Source organism: Nelumbo lutea, chromosome 3 (genome assembly GCF_056320005.1).
Source record: "Nelumbo lutea isolate HS-2025 chromosome 3, American lotus-T2T, whole genome shotgun sequence".
Lineage (NCBI taxonomy): Eukaryota > Viridiplantae > Streptophyta > Magnoliopsida > Proteales > Nelumbonaceae > Nelumbo > Nelumbo lutea.
Window position 1 is genome coordinate 14063378 of NC_142686.1, and position 14630 is coordinate 14078007.

Consider the following 14630-nt stretch of genomic DNA (forward strand, 5'->3'; position numbering starts at 1 on the left):
TATGCTCTCAATTGTATTGAATAGGTGATAATCTCTTTGTTGAATTGTATCAATTAGGGAGGGTGGGGTTTTCTCTCTCATTTTTAATGATCCTATAACTTGACCTTTAATTAGATTGTTTCTATTTTCTTATCTAATTTCGTTTTTTTTTTTCAGGTATGCTTAGACTTTGGATTTTGTCTTCATAGCCAATCATGGAACGGATTTCAGAGTTCATGGATGGAGATTTAGTATAGATTAAATGTCTAATTTATTCATAGTCATGTAATAAAGTATTATTTATAATTTAGTGAGCAACCCACTATTCCATTTAGCAATTAAGGAATTTACAATAAACAATCAACTTAATGACATGTTTACTAGAAAGATAAATCAATTATTATTTAATTCATTCATTATCACATTGGCCCTTAGTCGCATTGATTGAGAAAGCAATCGGTTCTATTACAATGATTATTCATCTCTATGCTCACCAATTTTTAATCTTTTACTTAGAAAGAGAAACTAATCCAAATAGAAATTTTTGGTTCACTAGGCCTAACGCGCTCCAATCTATTCCAATAAGATTCCAATTTAGCGTGGGTTGCTTGCCTTTCTATATTATGTACCAAACAATTTACATTATTTGGCCCCTTTATATGTTCTAAGTCAACATTGGACAATAGGAGATTAAAGACAATACAATACAAAAATTACCCCTTTACATACACTGTTCAATGTTAATTCTGAAATTTAGATTCCAAAGTCTGTTTGGATGGTATCAAAAAGTCCTAATCCAATTGGAGCTGATTTCCTAGTTAAGACATTACTTAAGAAGAAAGACAAATCTTATTTTATAAATAATATTTGAAATGGAAAAAAAAAACTCACTTTGAAAAGAGAGAAACGCATGACCATTTGAAAATTGATTTTCTAGTTAAAAAAATAACAAAAAAAAACCTACAAATATAGTGGTTTCAAGAGCAAGTTAAGTATCATTACACAAGACAACCTTTAAACACATCAATGTTACAAAAAAAAAAAAAAAAAAGAACAAAGTCAAGAGAGTCATTCTTCGAGTGTGTCCTTGTGCTCATTGTATCCCATCCACTTTTGCTTCCAATGTCATAAACTCTGGTTTCTATTTCTTTTGCTTCCATCAAGTTAGCCTGTCCTGCATTGATGCACATTCCTCTCAAGTCCCAAAGATGTACATTCCTCTTCAATTGACAGCTAATAACGAGAAAGGAAAGGAGACAATGAACCCTCTGTGAGATAAGGTCATCACAGATTAAAGTATCTTCGCCTACATTGTAACTTGTAAGCAAATATTGATCAAGTTTGATATGGTAGAATAAAAGAAAGAAGGGAAGATTTAAGATTTTAACAAGCACAATTTCTTGAATGTACATGTGCCAAAATCATTATTTCTACACTATTGGAATTTTTTAATGTGCATGTGCTAAATTCATTTTAAACTGAAACATGATTAATCTAGTTGAACATCTCCTGTTAAGACCAGAACTAGATCCTCTAGTTGTGACCTTGATATTATTCCAGGACAGTCCAAGATGCATCTCCAAATAAGCTTCAGCAATTAATGATTACTTCTTGTTTGCATGAGGTTGGTTTTTTATGTAAACTCTCCATGGATGTAAAACTAAAGAAGATGCAACTCTCCCTCAAGTTTTATAAAGAATTAAGTTCCTTTTACCGATAAGTGTATCAATTAAATTAACTTAATAGTAATCCAATAGGACCATAGGATCATCAAGATGCCCTTAGCAAGCTGAGGAAAATGAAAATGAATTCCAATGTAAATTTTATCCTCAAGCAACTAAACAAATATTATAAGTCTTTTTTTTTTTTTTATTGTGATCTAGAGAAAATTCATTGCGTTCTCAGGTCCCAGACTAAACATTGTCTTGATACCCCTGGTTTGGCTACGTCATCATCAAACTCATTGGCACTCCTTGGAATCCATTTGAACGAGTAGTTCAGATTTCTCCCCAATAACTAAGCTCCACTAACCATAAATTTGAATTTCCAAGGCACTACTTTTGTACACAAGTAGTGCAAAGAATGAATGGAGAGAATAAGATGTTGGTTTCATGTGAAGTTTCTTGGAATAGTACCCTGTAGAGAATGAATGGAGAGACAAGACACTATTAGGGTTCTTGGGAAGGGGACACACTGCTGTTGGAGATAAGAAAAAAAGGATAAGCGATGGAGTATGCATAGAATAGGATGTCGGTGAGCACATCCTCGATTGCTGAATGCCGAATGTAGGTGGAATCTCTTGGAACAGGACGTTGTGGAGAATAGAAGAAGAAGGTTAACCGGTGGAGTACGAAGAGAATAAGATGTCGGTGAGCACATTGTCGGTTGTTGGTTGTTGGTTGTTGGTTGTCGGTTGCTTGTAAAGTTTTTTGGAACAGTACCCATAAAGAATGAATGGAGAGAATAAAACACTATTAGGGTTATTGGGGAGGGGAAAGTAATTTTTTAGGTAAAAATAGTAGTTGGGATAATTGGTGAAATCTGGGTTTTGACAGGATGGACATAACGTCCGTCCCATTACAGCCTCTTTACTTCACATTCACTTCTGCACATGTGAAGAAGAGGCACATGTTATTGGACACATGTCTAAAATTGGTGACGTGGGCAGGAATGTAGGTAGGAAGCTGTGGATAGGAGATCCAGACTCTGTTTTGATGTATGTTTGGCTCCGTGGTGCACCGCTACTTCAATTCAGGTAGAGGGATAACTAGAATGATAATGAGTGAAGATTAAAGAGCAAATCAAAGTTTGAGCGAAGATGACTGTATACCATTTTTTTGATCTTCTGGTTCGGTGGCAAAATAGGGGGGCCAGAGATGAAAATGAGACGACTTGCACTCATTAGAAGCAACTCGTTGTAGCTCTAATGCGGCTCTCACCTTTGCAAACAACCACCAAGATACAGATTTGTCGTTGCAACTTCTCTCTCTCTCTCCCCGTCACCGATCAGCTCGCTTTAACTCGTTAGAAGCAACTTGTTGTAGCTCTAACCTACGGTGGTGGCCCTTTGCAAACAACCACCGAGATACAAATCTGTCGCTTTAACTTCTCTCTCTCCCCCTATCACCGATCAGCCTCTCCTTCTAAGAACTTCTTAAACCACTTGATTTTGTCTTGCTTTTGAAGAAATTGGCCCAGGAGTTTGGATACGAACAGAAGGGTGTTGTCTCTGAGTTCAGCCCTTTCTTTTGAATCATGACTCAAACGAAATGGTTCAGACCATACAAGAGAATAGTTAATCAGGTCCTAGCGTTGGGGGCATTTCCAGCCGGCCATGCCGGTGTTTGGCATGCAATGCAGGTCCGTTGGGTTTGACGTTGTGTCTGATGGTATCGGAGGCCGTTTCATTAGGCCAACGACAACTCGTACAATGGTTTGGCTTTGGCTTTGGTTTTTTTTTTTTTTTGAAAATTATACGACAACTCGTATAATAGGAGCTATTTGTGTTTGAGACACACTGTAAATGTTATGTCATGATTAACATCAACTAGCCATGTTGCCTGGTTGAGAAAGCTATAAAAAGTTGTGTTTTATCTTGCTGGTTTTGAAATGTACATACTGTTGGTTCAAAAACCAGCAACAACATACTAATTGCTCATTTTCATTGTTGTGTGTTCATGAAATTGAGGTCAGATGAATGCAATCATAAACCTTACATGGCTCTTTGTTGAAACTTCTTTTAATGGTCTTCAAAACAGCTCAGATAAAGCAAGTTAGTGAAAGCTTAAGTCCTCCCAAAGAGGACCTAAGTAATTTACAGGATTTCATGAATATAGAGCTCGCTGAGTATGAGTTGTTTGTAAGTGAGTAACTTGATGGAGATAAAAAGTGCAGGAGGCACCTAGATCTATATAACTTTACTAGCAAATGTGCATGTATTTGCACATTGCAGTTTTAGATGATGATGATGATAGTAATAATACATGTTCAAAATTTTATGCAATTTTTCATATTCCTATGCATATAAAAATAATTTTTATTTAATATAACGAATATACAATATTAGAGATGTTAGATGTGTCCAAATGTTTTATATTCTTATGCATCATAGATTTGACACATTTGACCTAGATGGTTGAATTGCTTATCCACTATTTGGATAGAAAAAAAATGTTTCATTTTTAAGTCATTTTTAAAAATATGGGTTTTAAAACTTAATGGAGAAAAATACCTTAAATGTAGAATTTAATGAGAGAGAATGAAAGTTAATATCTTTAAGTATAAGACATAATAAGAAGGAATTGAATAAGGTGAAAAGTAGTAGTTCAAATTATATTTTATATCTTGGCAATTAGAGAGTGACTAAATTCAAAAATAAAGTAATTTAGTCAAAAAATGTTCCACAAGTGCATTCATACTTGTAGTAGTAGTAGTGTGTGCTCAACTTTTCTACATTTTTTTTTATATTTCTATGTATATAAAAGTAATTCTTATTTATAACACTTATTTTTGTTTAATATGATGAATATGCAATACTAGAGATGTACCCAAATGTTTTTTTTTTTAAAAAAAAACTTATTTATCTTTCCATTTTTATGTGTTTTTATTTTTATTTTTAATTTTTTGCTATTTAATTATGATATCAAAGGTTCACACATTTGACCTAAAAGTTGAACTATTAACCCACCACCAAATAAGAAAAGCAATTGTGTTCTCTGGTTGGTTTTAAATTTTGTATTTCATTTATGTTATCAATAAAAACATTTTTTGCTTATTTCCATTAATTTTCTTTAATATAAATATTAAATATGTGCCCAATTTTAAAAGGCATAGGTTTTATATGGTTAAAAGCATTGGATATAGATATAATTAATAGAATTTATTAGTGAAATAAAATACCTTATATGCAAGGTCAATGATAGAAAATGAGAGTTAATACTCTAAATATAAACTATTTAATGAATATGAATTAAATGAAATGATACATAATATGTATAAGTGCAGCTGTTTACGTATAAAACTGTTTCCCTATTTGGAGAAAACCACATCTCTGCCCCACAATGTCTCATAATATGTATAAATGAGAGTTAATACATATTATACATAATATGTATAAATGCAGCTATTTATGACATCATCGGGAGATGTTCCCAATACACGATGGGGATGTGTTATGGGGCATTGTGGGGCGGAGATGTGAACTCTATTTGGAGACACATCTCATCTATGCAGTCCAATGAGAATGAGATAAATGTATAATTTTGTCATTGGGATTGTAGCAGAAGTTGGGTTGTTACTCTCCAAACTCAATACGAAGGCATGCCCATGTGTACAAAACTGCCTCCTATTTGGTAGAGGTGTCAATTGGACTTGATTTGGTCCAACCCAATCTAACCCAATGTGAGTCCACTTACAAAAGGATTGGACCCAATCCAACCCAAATCTAATACAAACCAAATCCAATCCAATCTATTAAAATGTAAATGGATCTGATTGGATCCAATCCAATACATAAGCACTTTTACGAAAGTATTTTGTAAAAGTGCTTTTGTAAAAGTATTTTATAAAAGTGCTTCCGTAGAAGTGCTTTTATAAAAGTATTTTTGTAAAATTGTTTTCATAAAAGTGCTTTTGTAAAAGTACTTCAGTAATTTCATAGAAGTGCTTTTATAAAACTACTTCCGTAAGAGTTCTTTCTTAAAAGTGATTTCATAAAAGTGCTTTTGTAAAAGTATTTTTGTAAAAGTGCTTTCATAAAAGTGTTTTTATAAGATTGCTTCTCTAAAAGTGTTCTCGTAAAAGTATTTTTGTAAAAGTGCTTTCATAAAATTATTTTTATAAAAGTGCTTTTGTAAAGTGTTTTCACAAAAGTGCTTTCGTAAAAGTACTTTCATAAAAGTGATTTTATGCTGGCTTCAGTTTTGATCGGTTTCAAATTGGACAAGTGTTTGACCTAATGATCGAATTATTGGAAATTTGGTTTAGGTCCAATTCAGACCAATAAGAATATGGACCAATTTATTTTGGATTGGCCCAATCCAATAATTATAATGGACTGTCCAAATTCAATTTGATAAGGTCTGGATTGGATTGAATCCAATTCAAAACCGGTCAATTAACACCCCTACTATTTGGAGACACACCTCATCCATGCAGTCCAATGAAAATGAGATAGATGTATAATTTTGTTGTTGGGATTGTAGCAGAAGCTGGGCTGTTACTCTCTAAACTCAATTAAAGATGTCTTAGGAATATTAAGAGTGTCAATTGGACCGGACTGGATATGAATCCGTTATAAAAGAACCAGGTCTAATCTAATCCCATGAATATTTTGTACCATTTTAAACCAGTTCAATTCAATATCTGGACCATCCAATCTGTTCAAGTTGGTTTTAATTTAGATTGGTTCCAATCCAATCTAATTCAATATAAATCCACTACGGATGGATCAGGTCCAATCTAGTTCAATAAATACTTTGGACTATTAAATCTTAACCAGTGAAATTCAATAGGTCTTATTAGTCCGCCCAAATTGATTTTGATTTTGATGGATCTAACCCAAAATCACTCTATTTACATCCCTAAATCTATGTTTATAAAGATTACAAATGTAAATATATAGAGCATAAATACATAAAAGATAATACAAATTTTTAAATTTTATTATACTCCTTCCAAAATTAGCCTAAGGTGGTGTGGTAGAAGCTACTACAACAGATAAAGAGGTATGAGCTGTACGCCTGTACCTAAAATTCTGTCTTTGTGCAAAGTTCATGTAAATTCTTAAAATAATCCTTTTATAGCGTCGAAAATTCGTGTAAATTCTTAATTTAATCCTTTTTATAGCGTTTCTTGTGCCCGAAGTTTTCTTTGTTGCCTCGGAAATGGTGCATGAATATGTAGTGTTTATTCTACAGATAACACTTTCTTTTGTTAGTTTAATCCAACTCTGATATCCAAAGAAGAGTAAGAGGAGATTGTTGTGTTGAATTTCAGTCGCTTGTTATTTTTTCATAATAAATATACTTAACATTAAGGTTTGACCACGTTTAGAACTGGCCAACTAATTGGATTTGGGACTTATAGCTAGCTTAATGAAAGATATAAAAAAAAGAATATTGGAGCCAAGACCTAATTAATTGGTATCTCGGGGCTCAGATGGAGTGAAAACCATCAATCATGAAAGCCCCTAGTTTATACTGTCTGGGTGTCTAAATACTAATGTTTAATGACAAGAATTCCAGATTTAATAAGCTAGGGCAGCAGGTTTTTGTTTTTAGAAAATTATGGGATGACTCATGACTGATGTAAGTTTTCGGTAGAGTGAGCCATCAGTCTCTTTCATGGTTTTCAAAACCGGACCAGACCGGATGGTCAGATCGGAAAAACCAAGAATCGATCATTTGATCAGTTCTGTTTTTTTTTTTTTTTTAAACCGTTGATTTTGATTAGTAAACCATTGAATTGATCGGTTAATTATTTGAATCGTTCGAATGATTTTGACCTTTTTAAGTTTTTTAAAATTTTTAATTTTTTAGTCAAAACGGGCCAACCGTTCGGATTGAACGATCAGACTGTTCGAACCAATAACTGGACCTCTAACCGGTTCAGTTTTAAAAACCATGGTCTCTTCTACTGCAGCCCCTCATAAAATGACCCAACGGATAACCCTCAATTCAATCCACTTTGAGGTCAAGATTGTCGGTTCTATTTGGATGAAATAATATTACCCCTTAAATAATGATTTTTTATGGTTAAATGGTCATTATGGTATTTATATGTAAAATAAAAGAATATAAATACACTTACCTGGATCAGATAAATAACTTTCTGAAAAAATGAACAGGGCCCTAATGCTTGAAGCAAGAAATGCCACTTGAAATTAAGCTTTAAAATATTTGAACATCTCTTCCAATAATCTAATTTTCTCTCACTTAAACTCATCTATGATTGTTCACAAAGATGGATGCGCTACATAAACAAGTCATTTAATGAAAGCATTCCAAACTTTTAATCAACTTCTAAAGGATTGAATGTCTTTTTCTTTTATTTGAAAGTTAAGGGTTCACTTCTGCGCCTCGGCACCTCATACATTTTTGCTGTGTATTGGAAATATCTTGCGATAATGACATCATTGATTCTGATATTATTATTAAGAGATGTTTTCAATACATGATGGAGCTGTGGGACGTTGTTGTAGGGCGTAGATCTAAATTAATAATATTGATCATTGTCATACAAACTAATAAATAATAACTAAATCTCTGTTCCAATTGTCTTCTCCCATGGCCATGCCGACTGTTTCATCACGAAGTGATTTCCTAGAAGCTACATTATTAATTAATCATGTTTGACATGAAATCTAATTTTCTTGGATAAGTTGTATTACACTGTGGAAGTCGCGGTGGAAGTATGGAACCTAGTCCTCATCCACGTCCACTTTCATGGAAATTTAAGAAAGTAAACATTTTACTTTAAATAATTATTAAAAAATTAAAACTTATTTTAATGTTTAAGAAATATTGACCATATAAATACATATATACATCCAAAGAATGGTTCTAGGAAAGTATTAAATTATGCAAGTCAGACCATTCTTGGCCTTTCCTTTATCATCAGAGACAGTTATTACTACTAATTTAATCAAATATGATAATGGCCGCATAGAGGGTTTATTCTTCTTTCATTGCATGGATAGCTTTCAACCAATAAATGAGATGTTTCTTTATTCTTAAGGTTGTATTTGGAATTGATATAAATCAAGAATGATGTAAACATTTATATCGGTTTGGAGGGAGTGTATAATCATGGTCGATGTAAAATTTCATTCTGGTTCAGTTTTGTGTGTATTTGGTATGTCATGAATCAGTGTAAAACATCACCAAATGTAAAATTTTATATTACACCAATAAACAATATAAAACTTTATGCCAATCATATCATTTTTCAAAAATACAACTGTAAAACGTCATCATACTTTTACACTGATGATATTTTACACCAATTTCAAACACAGCCTAACGAAAAATCTATTATGCAAAAAAACATAATACTGGAAGTGTTTTAATGAAAGAAAGTTAGAGACGTGAAAATTTTTGTAGCCACCTTTGCCACATTAATAAGTTGCATTTTTATTATTAATTCTTTCTTTCTTGCAGCTAATATCATATGTTGGCCATACAAGAGCGACCCATCTCTCGCTCTTTCTCTTTTTCTTGCTTGTTTGGGATATTGTATGCAAACATATATAATTGATAAGGGCATTTTTGACACCAAATAAATTGCAAAAGGCATATTTGGCATTCGCTTTTGACCACGCTTATTGATGCATTAGCCATTAAGGGCAAACGCTGCCGTGTTCTTTTGCAAAGACTTGTAGAGCTCAAAATGTAATATCCTTCAAGTAAATTTTGAATTATCTTTTCCTATGCGGATAAATTATTTTTCATGAAGGCCCTCTTTGGTTTTTGGTAAATTACCCGGGCAAGTGCAACTTATCTGGGTAAGATTTTTTTGAGAAACACTTATATAGGTAAGTGCATTTATTCATATTCTTTTATTTCTCAAGTAAATAAGGTAATGGCCATTTTAGCCATAAAAATCTATTATTAAAGGGGGCATTCTTTTTTTTTAGATTTTGAGAGGGGAAAAGTTGGTAAATGGGATTTTGGTTCCCATTGACCAAGAATACCATGTTCTTTTTTTTTTTCAGATTAATGTGGAGACCAGGGAAAGTTTATTTTCCTTGGGGGGAAAGATTCTAACACTTAAATGTGACAAAAATGCCCCCATTTAATAATGGATTTTTATGGCTAAAATGCTCATTTTCTTTTTTAATTGGGGAATAAAAGAACATGGGTAAATACAGTTGCCTGGGTAAGTGTTTCCCAAGAAAAACTTACCCAGATAACTGCACTTACCCAGCTAAATAACTTACTGAAAAGTGAATAAGGTCCAAGTGTTAGCAATTTTCTCCCTAGGTGGGAAACTTACTTACCCACCTAGGAGATGGGTATCACTTACAAGTGATACCTAGAAAAACAAAATTTCCTTGCTCCGATCCTTACATAAATTTGAAAAATGAATATAGGATTCTTGGTCCATGGGAACCAAAATTCCATTGACCAACTTTCTCCCCTCTCAAAATCCAAAAAAAGAGCACCCCCGAAGAGTAGTCGACCCTTATTTAATTCTTTACGGAGAATGAGGGCAAGTTGATTTAAGATAAATTGGGAAAATCTACTTTAGGGTTAATTTGGGAAGAATACAAATATAAATATATTAAATATATATTGTATTTCACATATATGTATTTATACTTTTTCCCCCAAACCAATTGTGGGACTAAGGCCCCATTTGGTTCACAAGAATATGGGTCAGGAATCGAAATCAAAATGAGCTATTCTAATTCCAACAATTTAATTGAGTGAAATCGAAATCTCATTCCCATTTATTTTTGAACCAAACAAACTATTGGAGTTGATGTGGATCAAAATTAACCACAAGGGCAAGGATGGAAAGTTGCTGGAGTAAGGTGTCACCTCATCTTGGAGTGTCACATTGGCTCAGCACCTTGTCTCGACACCTCGGCTACTAAGAGAGACCTGCAACCATAATAGATGTCAGAGGCCCTGGTGATCTCAGGGACGTGTACTCTGACAATTAAGTTAGTAATGCCAAGGGAAAATAAGGTGAGCTGGATAGCTTAGTGGGATGAGGTGAGAGCTCATGTAAAGAGCTAGAGGGCTTGTGAGGAGAGCTAGTGAGTTCATAAGGAGAGTTGGAGAGCTTGTAGGGGGAGTTCGTGAGCTCCATGTGATGAGCTGAAGAGCTTGTATGGATGAATTGGGGAGCTCATTGGGGGAGCTGGTGAGCTCCATGTGTCGAGGTGTTTGACATGCCTTGTTCATAGTAGCGTACTACCACGCTCACCTATTTATATGAGAGGGGCTTCATCCAAGAATCATCACGTCTCTCACATGTGGTCAGAGCTCAGTCCACTTGTTGCACCCTCGGTTGACACGTGTGCACGTGGTAGGCACTTCTAATCAGCTCAACCATGTGTTGCTTGTGCATGTTATGAGTTGGTGTTAGATCAGCTCATTAGGACCAGGTTAGCTTGTAGCTCGTCATGACCAGATTAGCTGGTAACTTGTCAGGACCAGACTAGCTCGTCAAGATAGGTTAGCTCATCAATTGAAAACTTTGCCCAGTAGTATGTTGACACTTTCTCACCAGTGGTTGGTTTTGGCCTTATCAGGAATAGATCATTTGATTTCAATTCCAAATGATTTCGATTCTAATTTCAGTTCCAACTCCGATTGCAAACCAAATAGACTCTAAATGCCATTGGTAGTTAGGGTGCAACTTGGGTAGGCCCAACCCGAGCTCGAACCGGCCCAACCCGGAATTTTACATGGGCTGGGCTTGGATTTTTGGTCCTCGAGCTGGGCTCGAGCCCAAGAAATTGGATTTTTAATTTTTTGGGCTGGGCTTGGGCCTAGCCCTTAGGTAGCGCGAGCCCAACCCAATTATATACATTTATACATACATACATATATATAGATATATATATATATAACATTTGTATAAATATTTTGTATACATATTTACATACATACATACATAAATATATGTATATATATTTGCATAAATACATTTATATCTATAATTTTTGAATGAATTTATTGACCAACCCGAGTTCAACCTGAATACATCAAATTACAAGATGAACTGGATTCATCAAACTTAACCTCAGGCTCGGACCGGCCTTGGGCCTTAAACCCAAAATTTAGGACCGGGCCTGGGTTGACCATAAATCCGGCCAAACGCGCCCAACTTGCTCCCCTATTGGTAGCACTAGAAAACACAACATTTTCTCGGGTAAGGCGAATGCATTGCTGATGCCAATTGAGAAACATCACATTCTAAATATTCTGTGATTAAAATAGCCTTTAACTTTAAGGTACCGATGATTTTGACTTTTGACTATTGAAAGCAATTTAAAAAAAATAATAATGAAGCTATTGCATATGTATATGGCATATGGTTAAAAAAGCTATTACATATGGAGGGGAAGTACCTTGGAAATTACACTGTTTGAGAACCGTCACATTCTAATATTGTAACGAGTACAATAGCCTGCCTTCAAAGTTTCGATGATTTTGACTTTTGAGTCGTGAAAGCAATTCAAAGAGAATAAATGAAGCTATGGTCCTTTGAGTCTTTATGGAAAGAGTCCTGAGTTTAGAAGGATAAATCATAAAAGCAGTTGGTCGTTAAGTTAACGACCTACACATGCTTGCAGGGAGAAGAGTGAGACAAATTGAACAAACAACCACCACAAAACCTACGATTTACTTGAGCAGTCTGACGGGAAATTGTAGGTTTCATGTTTATTCCTCACTGTTACCAGTTCCATGACCAGAAAGCTTAACACCTAAGCTTTTCTCTTCTTCTTTTTCTTGTGTATTCTGAAAATCTGGCCTAGAGAGAAACCAAAACCAAGGGGAAGACATCAATGGCGGATTCATCCCATGGACCTGCGAGTTTCATGGTTCAGGCTAACGCCTTGCTCAGGAAGAACCTCACTTTCCAGGTCTTTTTTCGCATTCTGGATTAGTTGAACTTCGGTTTTGCAAGTTTTTGCTTGTTGAACTCTATTTTTGCCGCTTCTTCATTACCTTGTTTAATTCTCTCGAATGTTCTTAATTGGTTTCACTGACTCTTGTTTTCGAGATTCGTCACTTTAATTTCGAATTGGACCTGTCTGCTTAGTAATAATTGGTTTCATTTTTTTTACTAGTATAAAATATTAGGACTTATTTTCTTCTGTAACTCAATTATTTTCTATGAGTATCATTCCAGGATTAGTTTTCTGCTTACATAATCTTATTGTAGACAAAAACAGGTGCAGTTCGGTTTTCAGGAAAAAACAAATCTAGGGAAAAAAATGTAACGCTGCAGGTGTCCCTGACTGGATAATTTTCTTTCTGCTTATCCTTCCTCTGACGAAACTTTCATTTGCTTGACCCCTGAAAGTTATTGGATCATCAGAAATCCCGGTTTTGGATTTGGGGGGGGGGGGCGGTGCTTCTTCCGTTTCTTTTATTTTTATCATTTTTAAGTTTCAGTTTCATGAACTGGGATACGGTGCACCTAATTTCTGTACGGGATCAAATGAAATAGGAACCTCTTTGAAACTGGATTTCAATTTGATGCATTTTTTTCATACATTTTTCACAGACATATTAATCTTACCAGAATCTTCTGCTTTTGCAGAAACGAAACCTCAGGACAAATATCAGGCTCATAGCATTCCCATTTTTCCTCTGTTTGCTACTAGTTCTCATCCAGCATTTGGTGGATAATGAGCTGGATAAGCCCAAGAACAAGTGTGGCTGCTCTTGTGTTGACACAAGGTGTGAGACAAAAGTGTGTGGGATTGAGTACTCGACTTTGGATCAAGCCTTCACTTGTCCTGTTCCCCATCCTGTGAATTGGCCACCTTTTCTGCAAGTTCCAGCTCCAGACTTTCGTGCTTCTAGAACTGATTTTACTCCATTTTTAGACTTGCCAGATGACTCCTGCAAAATGACAGGATCTTGTCCCGTAACTATAATTCTCACTGGGGGTAATCAATCTCTAGGGCAAAGTATGTTTCCCTCTCTCTCTCTCTCTCCATGTCTACCTTGTTTTATACTTTTATTTTGCTTTTCTATTGACTATCAGATTGAGGAGTTAAAAAAGAATCATGTGATTAGATCCTAACCTGTTAACTTCTTACAGGCTTGGCAGGGAATTTATTCATGGGTACTTTCTCTCCAAATTCCTCTCATATATTTTCTGGTTTAACCAGTGTTCTCCTGGTCAGTTTTCTCCTATTTTGTTAACCCATATTTGCTAATTAGGTAGAAAGCCTTTCAGGGCTCATGGGTACTCTCTTATGCCAATATGATATATATCTTTCAGGTTTCATACACAGAGCCAAAAATCACCAATTTTCTTGAACCAGCCTTTTTCTCAGGCCTTCCAGTCTATATCATTCAATCTCAGTGTGCACCAAACTTTTCACTTTCTGTTCCGGACCCGATAGCATCTGAGACAAGGCAACAAGGTATAAATATTTTTTGTCCACCAATCCGTGATTACGTTAATTTGTTGCTTTCTCCAGAATATCTCATGTCTACATTCCATGTTTGGTGTATGCCATAACTATCTTAGAATGCATCTTTGGTGTCTCTTGAAGGGAATCCAAGTTATGCACTTGGATCTGCTGGTTACCTGAGTGGGATCTATTGCTGCCTTGCTGGATCCAATAGGACCACACCTTCAAGCATGTAAATAGAAACTTCTGTATGAATCCAATATGAAATCTGCGTTTACGTGCTCAAAGGTTAATTCCTATTGGGGTCCAGCAATAGATCCCACTAATAGGTAACTAGCAGTTACAGTTGTAAACACAAATATTGAAGGGGCGATTACTTGGTGTTAATGGTAAAATCTTGTTCTGTCAAGTGTGAGAATGCTGGTTCAAGTCTGGGAGTGTCCACTTTATGCAAAAAAAAAAAAAAAATCCAAATTGTAGGACCATATCCAATACACCCCTCCCAAGACCCCAGATAGCTTGGGACCAACATTGGGTAATGGCC

At 35.1% G+C, this 14630-nt stretch overlaps 1 protein-coding gene across 1 annotated transcript in view; it reads left to right on the forward strand.

Annotated features, from left to right (window-relative positions):
* Positions 1–12158: 12158 nt before the first annotated feature.
* LOC148863085 (ABC transporter A family member 7-like) overlaps positions 12159–14630 on the forward strand; it is a 29129-nt gene continuing 26657 nt past the window's right edge. Inside the window, exons 1-4 of the mRNA XM_088975972.1 lie at positions 12159–12577; positions 13261–13633; positions 13768–13847; positions 13951–14095. Of these exons, the coding sequence (XP_088832098.1) occupies positions 12500–12577; positions 13261–13633; positions 13768–13847; positions 13951–14095 (676 nt within the window). The 5' untranslated portion in view covers positions 12159–12499. The remainder of the gene's footprint in view (positions 12578–13260; positions 13634–13767; positions 13848–13950; positions 14096–14630) is intronic.